This window comes from Hippoglossus hippoglossus, chromosome 13 (genome assembly GCF_009819705.1).
Source record: "Hippoglossus hippoglossus isolate fHipHip1 chromosome 13, fHipHip1.pri, whole genome shotgun sequence".
Taxonomy (NCBI): domain Eukaryota; kingdom Metazoa; phylum Chordata; class Actinopteri; order Pleuronectiformes; family Pleuronectidae; genus Hippoglossus; species Hippoglossus hippoglossus.
The window spans coordinates 11183338-11201367 of NC_047163.1; the positions used below are offsets into that span (position 1 = coordinate 11183338).

General features: G+C 39.9%; 1 protein-coding gene and 1 long non-coding RNA gene across 2 annotated transcripts; both read right to left on the minus strand.

Annotated features, from left to right (window-relative positions):
* Nucleotides 1-261: 261 nt before the first annotated feature.
* LOC117773221 lies at nucleotides 262-11290 on the minus strand. Its single transcript, XR_004615879.1, has 4 exons — nucleotides 10941-11290; nucleotides 5312-5323; nucleotides 1474-1475; nucleotides 262-276 (listed from the first exon to the last, which is right to left on the minus strand). It is a non-coding gene; the product is annotated as an uncharacterized LOC117773221 (long non-coding RNA).
* A 268-nt stretch (nucleotides 11291-11558) lies between these two features.
* On the minus strand, nucleotides 11559-13852 carry gemin7 (gem (nuclear organelle) associated protein 7). The gene is made up of 2 exons (XM_034604939.1): nucleotides 13766-13852; nucleotides 11559-12506 (listed from the first exon to the last, which is right to left on the minus strand). Exon 2 carries the CDS (start codon nucleotides 12483-12485, stop codon nucleotides 12093-12095), a length of 393 nt encoding a protein of 130 aa, XP_034460830.1. The 5' UTR covers nucleotides 12486-12506; nucleotides 13766-13852; the 3' UTR covers nucleotides 11559-12092.
* Between the last annotated feature and the right edge of the window lie 4178 nt (nucleotides 13853-18030).

Genomic DNA, 18030 nt, shown 5'->3' on the forward strand with positions numbered 1-18030 from the left:
TTCATTAAACTGTAGAACATAAACATTTTATATAGACAAGTTCATATTTTGATAACTAAGAATTTATTGTCATTTTATATAAAGATAAAACATATTAATCTTTCTAAAGTCTATAGTCTATAAAGGTTACATTCAGTGTATTTCAACCATAAACTGCCTTTCAAGCCAGAGTCTCCAGAAAGCGATGATGGGATGGAAACATGGTAATGAGGTCACACCGCTACATGCATTCAACCAATTGGGAGTTGGTCTCACCTGTCAATCATGGCGTTTGGCCTTGTTTTTATAGAATCAAATAACTAATTGAAACCAAACTTATCAGAAACATGGTCACTTGAACGAACATCAGTGTGATAAGAACTAGCTAAAATGACAGAAACCATCTTTGACAAATTTATTTGACATGTATTTTTATGGTTTGCTCCCATACACTAACACGGAGGAGGTGAAATTTAAGACCTGTACTGAAAACTTAACCTCAAGTTGTGTGGACATGTGCAGAGTCCTCACTGACATCTCAATGAGTCTCCAGTTAGCTTTCTTGTAGCTGAGGAGAGTTCTAATCAACCGGAATAACTGGAAAAAAACGTACAACCATATTTAATTTCCCGGAAAGGTGATTTCCATAATCTTAACTTCACAGTGTTTGTGCAGAAACAAAAGAGACATCTAAAAAAAGTATATCTTTTAAAGGAATAAGAGGATTTGCAGAATCAACTTATATTGACGTTCAGGCTCGGTATAAGGTTGGACGAGCATAATCCATTCACTTCCATTTTCTTCCTCTATTGTTCAATGCTGTCTCAACTTCCTAGAATTGGTCCAAAGTCTGAATTATCTTTAAAAAAAAGTGTTTTCACACTACAAACGAACCAAAGCATGGTTCAGTTTGATCCGGACCACGACCACCTCTTTTGATCTGACTAAATGTTGGTCCGTTGGTCCGGACTGTGTTCCGAGGCACCTGTTACTTTGAGTTAGACTGAACAAGGTGAAAGCAGAATAATTTCAAAGGTCCATCAAGTCTATAAATTCAACAATGAGTCCAACAAAAAGATTCACAAAGATAAATCAAGTCCTTCAAAAGTTCATAACAGGGGCAGAATCATGACAGTAATGGTGTGGGGAATGTTTACTCACTAAAATTATTGCCGATCAATAATCGTTTGAATGCCACAGCCTGTCGGAGTGTTGTTGATGAACATTCCTCTGCAGCCCCTCATTCACCATCTCCTACTGGCTGCTCCGAGTGTGATAATGATGAAACATGTCACAAAGCAAAGATTGGTTTCATGAACGTGACAGGGAGTTCAGTGTTCTTCACCACGTCACCACATCTGGTACCTTTGTGATATAGAACAGGAGATTAGCAGCATTAAAGGGATTGTTCACAGAAAAATAAAAATGAACTCGTTATTTACTCACCACTGTGCCGATGGAGGAGTGGGTGAAGTGTTTGAGTCCACAAAACACTTCTGGAGTCTCAGGGGTAAACTTTGTCGCAGCAGAATCCAATACAATTGAAATCAATGGTGACCAAGACTTGAGACGTATTAAAACAACAGAAAAAACATAAAATGCCTCCATACTGCTCGTGTGGTGTCATCAAAGTGTCCACAAGCCCTGACATTCATATTCAACTAAAACAGCATCATTTACAACATGTTTTTAGTCTAAATGTCCTATGATAGCGTCCTCCGAGGTGCGTTCATGGACCCTCAGACACACCATCGTATGGCTATGTCCGCTCGCTTAGCCACTTCCAGTGGACTTTTAGGCTACAAAACATGGTGTAAATGACCTTGTTTCAAGTCAAATATGAATGTCAGGGCTTGCGGACCCTTGGTTGACACCACACGAGCAGTATGGAGGCATTTTATGTTTTTTCTGTTGTTTTAATACGTCTCAAGTCTTGGTCACCATTGATTTCAATTGTATTGGATTCTGCTGCGACAAAGTTTACCCCTGAGACTCCAGAAGTGTTTTGTGGACTCAAACACTTCACCCACCCCTCCATCGGCACAGTGGTGAGTAGATGATGAGTGGATTTTCATTTTTCGGTGAACCATCCCTTTAACGTGCAGCTGATAGTTAAGGTAGGGCCCTGCTTAGTATTAGTGTGGGGTTCCCAAAAAAGTCCTCATGAGTGCATTTAAACATTTCAATCGTTGATTGAAGAAGCAAGAACAACCACCACATCCCTCATTCATATCTCACCTCTCCCTCTATTTCTTAATTCCTCTCTTTGTGCGACAGAGTGATGTGACAGTAGAGAGCAGACAATGTCGGGTTACCCTGGTAATTTGGGAAGGAGGACGGAAGTATCCTGGGCGGGCAGCGTCCCTCCTCCCGACACGGTGTGAGTCCCACTGATGATTCACCAGGCTGCACGATGAAGGTTGGCGACCCCAATTTGAGTAAGGCAGGAGGAGGAGGAGCGGCAGAAGAAGGCGGATGAGGAAGGGGGATAATAAGGAGGAGGGGACGGCGATGCCTACGTCAGTGGCACTTGCTAATAGGCAGATGTCCTTGTCCCTGACACAAGTAAATCATGTCTCTTGGGGGGGTAAAGAATAAAAGAAAGAGCAGAGGAGAGGAAGGGAGGAAACGAGTGAGGCAGAGATTGAGATTGTCGTTCGGGGGAGTTGTGCTGGACGTGAGTGCGTGTCTAAGTGAAATTATAAGCAATTAGTTCACCCTCTAAGCCTACTGTAGAAATTCCATTTTGATGAAGACAACAGGAGGAGGGAAGCCAGTGAATGGGAAACAACTCCGATTCAGTGTTTTAAGATGTTTAGGGTGACTGGGCCAAGTTGTATTTAAACCAGAAAGGGAAACAGGTGATCTGCAGAGCTGAAGGATGGTAGGGGCCAGAGGTGAGACAGGAGGAGGAAGTGTGTTCGACACTGTTGGTTACCAAAGTAAAAGTAGCAGTATTACAATTTATCATTACTCTGTAGCAGGGCCCTGTTGGTAAAATGTCCAAAATAAAAGAACTAATGTCAACTGTCAGATTATGTAATATCAAAGATATATTACAATTAAAATGACTGATGATGAAGCTTTTAATGTAAACTTGTCAAGAGTTACCCTTTTGTCACTTGTAAACTATATGTTTATCTCTCACAAGCTCACAAGCTTTTATCATAACATGTATCTATTTTTAATTATTTATATACCTGCGACACCGGATCCTTTTTCTTTGATCTACGTTACTACGCAAATATTGGAAAGATGGCTTATCAAGTCGTTGCTCTAAACACATAAAACAACACATGTTGCTTACAGCTTCCATGTTTTTTCACATTTCAACTTCAGAGCACATGAACTTACCGAATTCAGAACAACTTCACAACTCCGGAAAAACTTGGGACCTTCCGAGGAGCAGAGCAAGTACTGCACCTTTATTATTTTAAGTTCCTCTCATGTTTGGTATAAACATTACAATTTGAAATATAGCTGTCAGATGGTGGATTAGACGTATAAAGAAGCAGAGGATGGAAATACTCAAGTAGAGTACAAGCAGTACAAACCTGCATCTAAGCACGGTGCAGCACTTGAGCTAATGTACTTATTTAAATTCCCCCTGGTGTTCATCAATCTCCGTTCATCCTTGTGGGAAGCACCTAAGGTTTGTTGCAGTCGCTCTGTCCCACAGTCTCAGTAAATGACCACAGGAAGATAAACTTTCACAAGTATGTGATCTTCATCCTGATTAAATCGCTCCATACCAGACAACCACCCACTCTGTCAGGGCAGCTTCCCCTCATCAAACACCATCATCCAGCCTCCCTCACAAACACTGTGCGCACATATGTTAAAACTCAATGTAGTCATTTAAGGTCACGGAAACATTTTTGCTCACTGGAGAGCGACCATATGTTTTCCCATATAAAATGCTGATAGTAATAATATGATCCATTTTGAGTACGGGAACACACAGAAGTCAGGACTGGATGTGTGCCGGCAGCCGGCTCTAACGGGAAACCCCTTCTCAGATACTGCACGGCTACTTCCTATTGTTGTCTAATTAGAGGATTGTTGTGCTGAAATGAAAACGGCCTCAGAAGCAGGCACTGATCGACCAGGGTCAAGCTGCCGAGAGGTGAAGGGAGAAGTAATTTAAATGTTGAAAATCCAAAATATAAGGGGGGGGGATTTGAAATGAATTAAGATTACGTTTTCTTGGTCCTCCTGTGGAAACCTGTATGTTGTGATGGCAAATGTCAACAGAAAAGAGGAAAAATGTACACATATAAAGTAAATGCAGAACTCAAAGTCCAAAATGCAAAGACAATATCGGTCAATTGCTTTTGAACTTTGATGCGTCTGTGAAGGGGATGCAGAGAATTTCTTCACATTTTTGGTTTGATTGTGAGCAAGATTTCACAAAAACAACTGAACGGATTTCTATGAAACTTGGTGGAAGGAAGTGAGATGATTACTGTAAGAATCGAATAACTTTTCATGCGGATCTGGATCTAGAGGCAGATCCAAGATTTTAAAAAATGACTTTAACATTACGAGGTAATGTTTTAACATTTCCATTGTTTTCCAAGAGAATAAATCACGGATCTTTATGGCAAACAACCTGGCGCATTTAGGAGACTGATCCATGAGTGTGTGAAATTTGGTGCAGTTGGGCCTTGGTGGAGGTATGTGCTCTACTGAGTGCTGTTCTACTTTTTTCATGAATTTGGTCATAAACTAAAGTATGGGATATGACGGTGGCACTAGATGAAAAGGTAAGGAATCATAAAATTATTAGACACCATCCCAAGGGTGACATGAATGTTTGTGCCAAATTTAATGAAGATCCATCCAATAGTTGTTGGGATATTTTGTTCAAAGTCACACGAGTGACTGAAGGAAAAGTCAGAGAATCACCAAAGTCATTAAGATTCCTCCTCAGGAGAAAATTAATGTGTGTATGAAATCTCAGCAGCTGCTGATATATTTCAGACTGAACAAGTTATGGATCGACCAACCAGTGTCTTACCATATTCAGAGCCAGGCTGATAAAGTAGCTTAAAACAAGATATTCATTTTAATTACTTTAATAAAACATAAAATTTGAACATTTCCCACTCTCTCTCACAGTGATATCAACCGGTCAGTAAAATATCAGCCCTGCCCCCTCTGATTGTTTGAGATGATTGTTCTCGGATGATGAATCTGTCCAATCAGCGTGGACACTGGCGGCTCTTCAGAATCACAGACAGTAATTAGCAGCATCTTCCTGTGTTTACTCCTGTGGGGAAGGGAGTGGACCACAACAGGGTCGACACACTCACAGATACATGACGATAACTTTAATCTCACTCTAATTAGAGCTTCCCTTCTCCTCCCACCTCTTCATATGTCTTCCTGTCTAGACTTCTGCGTATCCTTTTCCCATATGATGCCGTGGTGTGGTCTTGATCACTAACAACCAACTGTGGCTCCTCATACTAGACCTTTACTTCACAGGTCATACTCTGACCTACACAGTCCAGCCAGCTTTCAAAGTCTGCTCGGCTTCATGCCCGAGAAGCTGAATATACAGTAGAATCCATATTATTTTCACCTTAAACACGGATAAAACATAATGCTTCATGGCCTCAGGGTTTGTTTATGTGTGGGGCCCAGGCCGCGGCTCAGTGGGGTCCAGCTGGCATGCTCCCCTGATTCTCTCTTTATCTCCCCGGCCACTTGAGTCGGGGAAGTGAGGCTGCCACACAGCGCCTGGCCCTCACAATCACTGGAGCTCCTCCAGCACCCCGCCCCCCCCCTCAGAAGGCAACTCAAACAGACCTTGGGACCGATTGTGACTCAGCCATTCCTCTCGTGTCTGCCTGTCTGGCTGCTACCAAAACATCTCCTGAGCTCAAACAGTAAATATTGTCATCATACCTCTATACTGATTGTACTGTATGCATTGATGATCTTTTTCTCTATGATAATAATAATCATAATAATAATGTAGTGACAATATCTCCATCAATCAGTCCATTATCTATCTTTTGAGGGTCACGGGAGCACTGGAGCCATAATATCATTATTGTTATTATTATTATTATTTAGTATTATTATAAGTAGTAGTAGTAGTAATAGCAGTATTAGAGACAAATATCAAAAACCATTCACATTCACTCCTATGGTCAATTTATAGTCTCCAATCAACCTTACCCCTGAAATTCAGACCCTAATGAAATGAATGATGAATTGGCTTCACTTATGGGGAGCCCTCATTTTATTCATCTTTATATACCTTCTATGGTCTGAACCAAATAATTGTACCAAATCATCCAGTTCATGGTGAGATATTTTACGGGATAACTGTAAATGTTGACCTGTTGGTTGAACTACACAAAGATTCGGGGGTCCCCAAAGTGGGTCACCTCTGTCTGGCAGAAGTTATGTTTCTGTGCAAATCTATTTGAAGGGAAATTGTTATTTAGACATTCGGTGGATAATGATCAGATGAATGAAGTGGTCGATTGATTAACAGCCGTGGCACACAGAGTTGTACTCGAAGGTTGGATTCAAAGGTGAGTAGACAAAGAGCACAACTGTCAAACAAGAGACCAGGTTTCACATCCAGAGTCCTATACGTGGTTTAGGCAAGAAAAGCACTTTGGTTAATGTAAGGCTAAGGAAAGACAATGGTTTTAGTTAAATGTTAGTAAATATGTTGAGTTAAAGTGTATCTCATGCTAAAAGATCATTCATTTAGTTGGAAAACAAATATGTTGTCCGTGTACATTGTAGTATTAGTTGATATTTCTGTCGAAATGGTCAGTATCAACTTATTTGTATTTTCCCATATGCTTTGCAACGTTTAGAGAAAAGTCCATTCGGCCAAAACATATTTGCTGTTGCAGTTTAGTTCTACTTATAGAGACAGGCCTGATTATTTTGGCTTCATCCTCTGGGGATCACGAATGTCTGCATTGTAATCCATATAATATTAGTTGAAATATGCATTACCCCCCAAAATAAGATGCAGAACTCATGGGAAAGAGAGGAAACTGCAAGTTACATTAAATTAAGCTGTGAATAAGCAAAAAAGTGAACTCTTTAAAATCTTATTTAAAAGTAAAGATAGTATCAGTAGACAACATACTGTACACGCTTGTTGATTCATGCAGCCCTGATGTGCTCAAGCGTATTGATCAACGTTGGATCGGTCTCATACAATAATACTTCATCACGTGAAACATCATTATCTGCAAATGTCTGTAATGAAACACGCTAAAAATACATGATCATGAGGTCACTGCCCAATTATTTTGGTCTGCTGGCAGCAGGTTTGGGCAAAAGGGTGATTAATTGGTTCTGTAAGTTATCAGACACTCGGCAGGAAGTGAGAGGGGGCCACAAACAGGAAGGAGCGGAATGTGCTTCCTGATGGCCAGCGGTGTTACAGGGCAGATTCCTTGTACCATCATAGCTGATGCACACACACACACACACACACACACACACACACACACACACACACACACACATAACACAAATTGATACTAAGAGGCAGGAATGTTTTTCCACTGGAATCAGGGAGAAGCAGACTGTCAGGAAAGACAAACAGTGAGGCGAGATAACATTGAGACAGTGTGTCCTTGTGCAGAGGAGAGCATGAATCCTGCTCAGGTTTTTATGCAGAAATGACGGTAACATTTTATAATACAGCCCGAAATTCATAGTGTGATTTAGTATGAATTAGGTTCCAATAAAATACTCAGTGGTTGGTGCTTAAACAAAAGGGAACGAGGGAGTAACAACCAGGTATTTAAGAGGAAAGGAGAAATAAATTATGCTCAATGTACTTTGTTAATACAGGGGATCTGTGGGGAAAGTACATGGAAAAAGAATGAAACATGTGTTAATAACATTGTTCTTCCTGTGTAATTAAAGAGGAAAAGGGGAGAACAGTCAACACAGAACCACCTCACATTATTCTACCGCCTGCAGATCTGGTTCTCGCTGTGTAACGTTCAAGTTTCATCTGGTGGGTCGGAGAAAATCCAATATTAAAGAGCGGCGCTCAGTTTTTACAGGTGTGCTGTCAGCAGGCGAGCTGCATCCACACCGCATGAATTTATTAACATGTCTTCTGCTTCACTGCTTTACTTGGAATACGTCAAGAAATGGGTGGGTAGTTTTTAAAGTCTGCTGCGAGCAGACCCTTTCCTCCAGCACTGCAGGCCTAACAATAATTGTGCAGGGTCCCCCCTTTTTCCCTGGGCCCCCAAAGTCTTTTGAAACTCCCCTGCTTATGTCATGTATATATAAACGTAAGCACTTTTAAGCAAGTGTTCAGCTAAGGAATGATTGTAATGTCATCTTATGCAGGAAACACATTTAACAAAAAGATGTAGGCAAATAAAGCATAGTTTGACTTTAAAGTTTAATAAGAAATCTAGTAATTATGTGGGTTCTAATATCAAGTGTCCAACTCTGTTTTGATCCTAAATCAGCATTTGTTCATCAAACACATCCGTATAATTGTGTGAGCAGCATTTCAGTTATGTAAGTGGTTGAGGAGGAGCTGATTTAAAAACTACTTTATGTATAAACAGTTTTGATTAGTAAGTGGTTAAAGGGTACCCCTTCATTTTATTTATTGTTGAATCAACATTTTTGCCACTTTCCTTTGTGATAATTACAGCCAACTATGTTTTCATCGTTCTCGTTCAAATTTTCTTGACTTTTCAGCTTCAGTTTAATGTTTATTTGCCACTTATTTATTTTGTTTTCTGAATTTTGTATTTTTTAAGCCTCCATGCTGGTGATGGCCAGTGGCCAAAGGCATTATGTTTTCAGATTGTCTGTCGGTTCGTCCCATTCTTGTGAAACAATATCTCAACGTAGCCCTGAGGGAATTTCTTTAAACTCGGTACAAACGTTCAGTTGGACTCAAAGATGAACTGATTCAATTTTGGTGGTTAGAGGTCAATGTCACTGTGACATCACAAAACCAAAATTTGGCACAAATGTTCACTTAGACTCACAGATTAACTGATTAGATTTGGGTCAACAGTCACGGTGGTCGCACAAAACATGTTTTGCTCTTGAACACAACATCTCTGTCTTTGGGGAATTTCTTCAAAGTTTGACCAGTTGTCACTTTGACTCAAAGATTAACTGATTAGACTTCGGTGGTCAAAGGTCACGTTGACCTCATATGAGTCTGGAAAAAGAAATGTATGAAGACTGAAACTGCACTGGATGGCGCAGGTACCCAACCGCAGGACAGTTATTCCAGTTTATATATATATATTTGTATTTGTGTGCTAAGCATTTACAGACAGATAAATGAAGTAGAGCAAAAGTACAACAGTTACCTCAGAGGAGAAAAGGAGTGAAGTATAAAGCAGCCAAAAATAGAAAGGCATATGTCTGTGTATGTGTACGTGTTCCTGCAGACGCTCGTCACAGAGGTGAGTGAGAGCTGAGGGAGCTCGAGGGCTGCTGGTCATAGCTCGCCCGTGTATATGAAATTAACATTGCTTGTCCTTGAGGGCTTCCTGATTGAATCGCGCAGGCCCGATGACGTCATGCGAGGTTTTAAGTCATATTTCGGATTAGGGAGGGCGAGGGAGAGAGAGAGGGAGGATGAGTCACTGCCTCATTGATGATTGTCTACACTGAGTGGTCAGATAATTCAGGTACAAAAAGAAACACAGGCGCAGCACGACCGCCTAATGGCACTCAAATAAAATGACTTATTGGGAACTTGCAAAATACACCTTTTAGGAAGATTAAATAGTATTGATGCCCCCCGCCCTCTCTTCCTCTCCTCCTCCATGAGGCCGGTGCTAAACAATGATGAATTCCTCTCTTCTGTATTTTATTTATGACCGAGGATTCAAATAACTAATATCTGTGCCGAGCTCAGTGTTGGCTAGAACATTACTGAACCATTCAGGGAAAATGATCAGACGTGCACCTGATCTATGTGAAACCTCAGTATATTTGAGGACCTATTACTTTAATCCAGGTTTATGTCACACTCTATAAAGGTTTAGGATCTGTGGCCTGATGTAATATTTATTTATTGTTCATCCAGGTGTAAGTGAAGTTCTGTATTCAGAGATAATTACCAAATAAGCCTAATGGGCAGAGGTTCAGGGGCCAGAGGGGGTCCCAGGGGTCTGAATGTTTGAAGTGTGAACATTCCCTGTTGGAAAGTCAATCAAAAGACTACAAAGTGACGAAACTACTTTTTTCTTCTTCCTTTCTCTCCTTAATAACATATGGGAATTACTTGAAGCAATTTCTGTATCTATGTATTCATTTATTTTGTATGTTGATGTATTTTCCTTTCTCACCTTATCAAGTTCTTGGGCCTATTGATAGGGTTGTGACAATATAAGCATCGGTCTAATGTGGGGTCATTGTGTGATTTTGGTGCTGTGTTGTTTTTTCTGTTTCTCGTTTTTGTCTGTTCTTTGGTCAGTCCTGCTAATAAAATGTTGTTAAAAAAAGATGCAAAACACAAAAACGACGAACACTCAGTTTGAGTGTTTTGCCCACTGTGAGATTTCAACTTATAATACTTGAACGTGTACATTTTTTGGACAAAGGTACTTAGATTCATATTTTTGTTACTTTTTAACTACGCAAAAATGCCAATTGATAAAATTCTATCCATTTACAAATTGATTATTATGGTCTCGTAAACAACTGCAGTTCTAATGTGAACCTCTGATGATGTACAAGAACTACAGCGGTAATTTACTTTTGACTACTCAATAACAGTTACTATTTGGGGAGCACGCAAGAAAAGAAAACCGACTTTGCAGTGGTAATAAAATTGTCCTTTTTATATATTTTTAAAAAACATTATAGTTTTGATGGATATTATGATTAAACAGATCAGTTAAAATGGAGCGCCATCAGTCTTAAATCAATCATTCATCTTTAATGTAAAGAACCACTCTAGTATATTAGTATACAAAAGTACTTAAAGGTTCAGTTTGTAGAATTTAGTGACATCTAGTGGTGAAGTTGCATGTTGCAGCTGAATACCCCTCACCTCACCCTCACCTTCAAAACATGATAGAGAACCTGTGGTCACCTTCAGTTGTTACAAAAACTCAAAAGGTGTTTAGTTTGTCCAGTCTGGGCTACTGTAAAAAACATGGCGGCCTCTGTAGAGAGGACCCACTCCGGATGTAAATATAAAGTATTTAGATATATAGGGCCCATTCTAGGGTAAAGAAAGCAATTTTTCCCAAATAACCCTTTTTTTTTACAATTTAGATGACATACTAGAGAAAACATTACTAGGATTATTTTATATTCAATTTCATTCCAATAAATCCCTTTCACCTAAACTATACACACTGGACATTTAACTTTATTTTGAAAAAAAAAACAAAATAAAAAACATCTCAAGTGCAACATTTAATTTGTCGCAGTTAAACGATTCAATGTCACAAGATAAACTGGAACAGTAATAAATCATCTCACCTTAGGAAGACAGAGGTGATGATGATCTAGAGGCGTCAGGGGGTAGCGGTAGAAACAGGAGACACTCACTGTTGTGATGCAACAGTCGATATTGTGTGATGTTTGTGCTTTGATTGTTTAATTTCTTGTTTCTCAAGGCAGCATTACCAGTGAGTTCACCATCTTTCTGGCTTAATAGTAGATTGTTTTACACATAAACAGGATGTCTGGAACTGCTCAAGCATCAGGTGCATTACAGGGATATTTAACTTTCTGAAAGCACATGTAAACCGTAGCAAAATATCATCTCTTTTTAAATCATCCAACATTAACTGTCAATAACATCATCTAAAGCTAGAGCAAGCTTTCGCTCATGTCAGGTGTTGACATTTACATTGAAACAAAGGGATAGGACTCCCTCTTGTGGTGACAAAGGGGGACTGTTTGTTAGTGTAGGATCTTTGCTACACACACATCATCAGTATGATCTAATGAACAATACAGACAGGACTAAAATAGCAATATTCAACAACTCTGTGCAGGAAGAACAAATATGTGAAGTATCTCACTTTGAAAATAGATCCTATTTACAACAACAAATGAGAACCTTTTCATACAAAACATGTTCTATTTAAACAGAAAGAATCCTCAGGTGTTCATGCATCAAAACTAAATGAAATCACATCCTGACACCTGATCAGCGCCTCTTTCTGCACCCCGATGGGCGTGTGCAAGCCCGACACCTGGAAGTTCAGCACGTCGATGTCCGATGCTCCAAACGTGGCCTCCACCTTCACCTTCTCATGCATGTGAAACTGAACCTTCTTGTTGGTCATGGAGAGCAGACACCGGAGGAAGCTCTCCCGCAGCACAGACCGTGTGTGCTGCTCTCTCTGCAGCTGCTCGGGGTCTGTCTCTGAAGCAGCTGAGGTGGAGATCGAGGGGCGACACAGAGCAATGAAACGGGGGGAATTGGGGTAAAATCCGCGGCTATTGGGGTCTGGTCCTTTGGGCAGACGGAGCACAGGCACCGGAATCGCAGTATCCATGTTGAATCTTTTTACCAGCACCTGTTACAAGAAAAGAAAATTCATTAAACACCAACCAGACAATAAACCCCACTGGAAAGAAAAAATACCTTCGGTTGAAAAGATCCTGAGTCGACTGAGTGTACACACTGATGTAGTGCATGGGCTAAACTTTGCATTCACAGGGATTAATAAAGTAAAGTCAGATCTTCTTAATCACATCTTAAATATTACCAGATTAAGACAAAATGGTGAAATGTCTGTTTCCCAAGTCCCATGGTGGCCTCCTCAGAAGTCTTGTTTGGTCCACAAACCAAAGATAGTCACTTTAATGTCATTAAAAATACTCACATTTAAAAAGGTGAACTCATAGAGTTTTGCCATTTTGATATAAAAAAAACACTCAGATTAATCGATTATCATAATAGTTGAAAGAAATTTAGTGGTTGGTTACTAATCGATTAATTGCTGTGGCCCTATATCACATTATTATTTCTTTTAAGTCAGATTTTTGCTCCTGAGCCAAGATTGTGGTTTTAAACTCTTCTTTATAAGCGGAGAATTATAAACACTTTACAAATCTGAGGTAATCAATTGTGTGTTATACCCCCTCACAGAGTTTTCACAATGCACAGGAATTATATCTATATATACTGAAATTTGGTGATATTTATATAAATGAATTATATTGCCATAATTAATGATATTGTTTTATTGCCCAGCCTTATGACTAAGAGTTTAATTTAGATTAGATAAGACAAGATGGAGAGAAATTCAATTCAAAATTCATCATTCCACTGATCTTTTCTTATCATTTCTAGATTTTGAACTTAAATTTGAATGTCCACAAATAGCCAAACCGGAGCAGGTGAACAACAATAATCAAAATTCACTCTGCAATGATGGATGAGGTGTTGCAGCAAAGAGCTGTTGCTTCTTGTAATTTGTGATTTATAGAGCTAGATTATGATAATATATAATATTAATGTAATATCCAGTGTTGAACTGTTGACAAAAGAATCTGAAGACATGTATATAAAACTGTTTTATAAGTGGCAGAGCTCGCAGATGTAAACACACTCATTAGATAATAAAAGTACAAAAATAAATAAGTTTCACGACAATATTTACGAGCATTACAGAGATGAACACTTTTGAACAGCGTCAGATTGAAAGTGTTCGTGTCACTGATTAAACGTGACACAACCCAACACGGTGCGACGACATTACACGACTTTGTTCACAATACTTTTCTCCTTATAAACAATTCACTGTTGTTTTACTGCGGTTTGATTTCTCACCTCTTCTCTCCTCCTGTTAGCAGCATTAGCATTAGCATGTAGCCTGGCTTCCTTTCCTACGTCTTCTTCTTCGGTCTGGCGGATGAGTAATCAGCGTATGTAAGCTTTATCGCCACCTACCGGAGAAAAGAGTGGGTAGATTCTGATCGTTCAGTTTATTTAGTTAAATTTAAGCTGTAAAAAAGACTCAGTTGCAGTTTTATTTGTTATGTTTATTACATGAAGACAAAGTTATTGTTCAATCATACAAACATACTGAACGAACACAAAACAGGTTTTCATATTACAAAAAAAAGGAAAAAAGAATCATACTGAAACACAACCTTGACAAGACGGAACTACATTTCCTTCCAGGGAACTGCTCTCCCACCCAGACTGCTGGGAACCTGACTTGACTGTCAACTCTCCCTGACTGCCAACATTACTGCAACATCGCGTTCCTGTAGATTCATGTTGCACATCAGGAGAATACGTCCCCTTCTCACTCAGAAGGCGGCACAGGTTCTGGTCCAGGCCCTGGTCATCTCACGCCTAGACTATTGTAACTCCCTCCTGGCAGGTCTACCTGCTAGTGCCATCCGACCTCTGCAGCTCATCCAGAATGCAACAGCTCGACTGGTCTTTAACCAACCTAAATTCACTCACACTACTCCCCTCCTCCGGTCCCTTCACTGGTTACCGGTGGCTGCCCGTATCCGTTTCAAAACATTAGTAAACTAAAAGCACACCTCTTCAGACTATACCTTGAATAAAAGTTTAAACTAACAATTTAGTAGCACTTAAATGGCACTTACTTATAGCACTTTGTAGTTTGGCGTTCTTGAAGAAATTGTACTTTCTTGATTATAGTTGTTCAGGGTTTGTACCCTCATGGTTGAATGCACTTATTGTTTTATTGTATTCTCCAAACATGAAGCAGAGGTGGATTGTGTCAGCTGCAGTTATCAGGCCATCATGTGAAACACCAGGAGTGAGAGAAAACATCTGCATCTGTGAGTCATTGGTAATCTGTGGGATCATGCGGTGGTACATGCTTCACTGGTTACCGGTGGCTGCCCGTATCCGTTACTGTTCTAATGTATAGTTTCTTCAGATGTACTGTGTTCTTTTGTGTACTTATTAAATTAACCACACACAACAAACAAGATTGTGCATGCTGTTACGACCCCACCCAGGAGAAAAACCAGTCGCAACATGATACATGAGTCTCCCCTTTTCTCAGCAAATTTACAGCCCATTTAGGTTTATTAATTATTTTTGCTTCAGGGTAGGCTAACAGCAAAACAACAACAAAAACAACCTTAAGGCGAACAACCTAAACTTCCCTACTCAAATTAAAGAGACAAAAGGACATGCTACTAACCTAACTCCTCATCCAAAAACAGGAGAAAACATGGGTTAAACAAAAATGCTATCCACCCCTCCCAAAACTTTACAAGGTGATTCAGGCTGGAGGTCTGGCTGGCAGTGGCAAAAGAAGAGACCGGAGGAGTTGGGGGAAGCTGTCCTCTTATCCTGCAAGCTTGGAGGCTGGAACCAATCAGCTCCCTGGAAACAAACCCAAACACTCAGTCACTCATCCACTCAGTTAGACATCGAGCCAGACACACCTGAAACACACCACACACAAGCATCACAGCAGAGAGAGAGAGAGAGAGAGAGAGGGAGAGAGAGAGAGAGAGAGAGAGAGAGGGAGAGATATCCACACCACAGGCACAGTAGATAACAGCACATCACATCAGACATGTCCTTGCTCAAAAAGATGCAGAAAAACTCATCCACGCCTTTGTTACATCCAGACTTGATTATTGTAATTCCTTATTATCAGGCTCCAGCAGTAAGTCGTTAAAGACTCTGCAGCTTGTCCAAAACGCTGCAGCACGTGTCCTGACAAGAACAAAGAAAATAGACCACATTTCTCCAGTATTAGCTTCGATACACTGGCTTCCGGTTAAATCTAGAATAGAATTTAAAATTCTCCTCCTCACCTTCAAGGCCCTTAATAATATGGCACCATTATACCTCAAAGAGCTGATAGTACCTTATCAACCCACTAGAGCACTGCGCTCCCAGAATTCAGGCTTACTTGTCATCCCTAAAGTCTCTAAAAGTAGAGTAGGAGCCAGAGCTTTCAGCTATCAAACCCCTCTCCTGTGGAATCATCTCCCACTTTCAGTTCAGGAGGCAGACACCATCTGTACGTTTAAGAGTAGGCTTAAAACCTTCCTTTTTGATAAAGCTTATAGTTAGAGCTGGTACAGGCTTGTCTTAGACCTGCTCTTACTTATGCTGCTATAGGTCTAGAAGGTCGGGGGACACATGACACTCAGAGCTTCTCTTTCCAGCTTCTCCTTCCTCTTCTCAATCGTTATCATATCAAAGAAATTCATATCTCATCAATACATGTTACTGACTTGACTTCTTCCCTGGAGTCCCTTTGCCTTATCGTCCGCAGATCCAGGGCCCCAGCTGTGGCCACATCGTGGATTATGATCTGTGGATCGCGTATCAGAGTTCGTAATGGTGGATCCAGTATAGCGGATTCTGTATCGTGCTGGCTGATCGTGATAATAATGGCAGATCCTTTATCGTGTTGGCATCTGATAATGGTGGTGGACCACGATCGAGGTGGCAGCTGATGATGGATCCTAATGGCGGCAGTGGACAATGACTGTGGACTATAGTGGCATCCGATCTTGATGGTGGATCATGATCTTGCTGGCTGCTGACCATAGACTATGATTGCAGCAGGACTGCCTGATATATAGTATTTCTCCTCAGATACTCGACCATTACTGACAATAGTCCATCAATTCATTGACCTTCAGTTATGCTTCAAAATGTTTACCCTTATTAATGCTGCTAAAACCTTTATCTTGATGATGTTCTCCTTTACACTTGACATCTATTGCACTTCTGTCCGTCCTGGGAGAGGGATCCCTCACATGTGGCTCTCTCTGAGGTTTCTACCTTCTTTTTACCCTGTTAAAAGGGTTTTTTAGTAGTTTTTCCTTACTCTTGTTGAGGGGTAAGGGCAGAGGATGTCACACCCTGTTGAAGCCCTATGAGACAAACTGTGATTTGTGAATATGGGCTATACAAATAAAATTTGATTGATTGATTGATTGATCACCGATGTATAGAACCTTTCACACGACCTCAGGGTCGTTTCAATGCTTAGTCAGAAACAACAGAGGGAGCTGACACCCAGCTCAGTTAAAGATGCATTCCACAGAATTGCTCAATTCTTGTCACGGTCCAATTAGCTAGGAGGGCGGAAGAGAGCTCCTACAGCTTGAAGAACTTCAGATCCTACCGGATGCATGTGCACATGCTCACTTTACAGTGTAGTTTTAGTTTTCAGCTGTAAAAACTGTTGTTGTAATATAGGAAAGGATTTTGTAGGTTTTATCCTTAGACTTTTATTGAACCATAAATCAGAACAAAACATACAGGAATGTGTTAAGGATGTAAACAAACTATTCAGGAAACATATAGTAATCCTGTTTATGTAGAAAAATCTGATTAGGGTTAAATAGGGTTTTGTGTGTATAATATATGTATATAATAGATAAGAGAAGATAATTAAAAAATAAGATAAAAGAGCAAGGGCTTAAAGAGGCATATATTAAAACAGCAAGAAAAATAGTCTATAGATTCAGATTTGATTTTTTTTGTTGACAGTATTCTCAGGTCAATTAAAAAAGTATTTTGATTTACAGTATCCAAACTTTGTGAAACTTTCATTTCTCTCCCTCTGCAATGACATGAATATAATAAAATCCCAATGGTAACAAGACCTGGGGACACCTATTCCTATAATAATGGGAGACCATGAGTAGCACAAATTATTCCTCAAAATGTGCCAAATACAATTAAAGATTTTATGCTAAACATATACAGAAGCTGAACAAAATGAACCCTAACATGCAGCACTTATGTTGGCATGGCTGTGCTAGAAAAGGATCTCTGACACGTTTGTTTCGGGACTGCCCAGGAGTAGGGATATTCTGGGAAGTATAGGTTTAATAATGTTGGCGTTCTGATGAGTGTAAAAAAGAGAAAGAGAAAAAGTGAGAAAAACAAATGTTTATTTTGGAATAACTTGCCAAAGAAATTGATAGAAATGATTATCATAGGGCCCTGCGGGAGCATTACAGACACAATAATTTACTCTTATAAATGAATATATCAGGAAGAAACATTTAGATTCAGGGTCTGTTTAATTTTGTCTATATATTGTATAGGAGAGATACAAACCCTGT

Bases quoted from the DNA above. Each gene is read 5' to 3' on its own strand.
- gemin7 (XM_034604939.1), bottom strand. From the start codon at position 12,485: ATGGATACTGCGATTCCGGTGCCTGTGCTCCGTCTGCCCAAAGGACCA.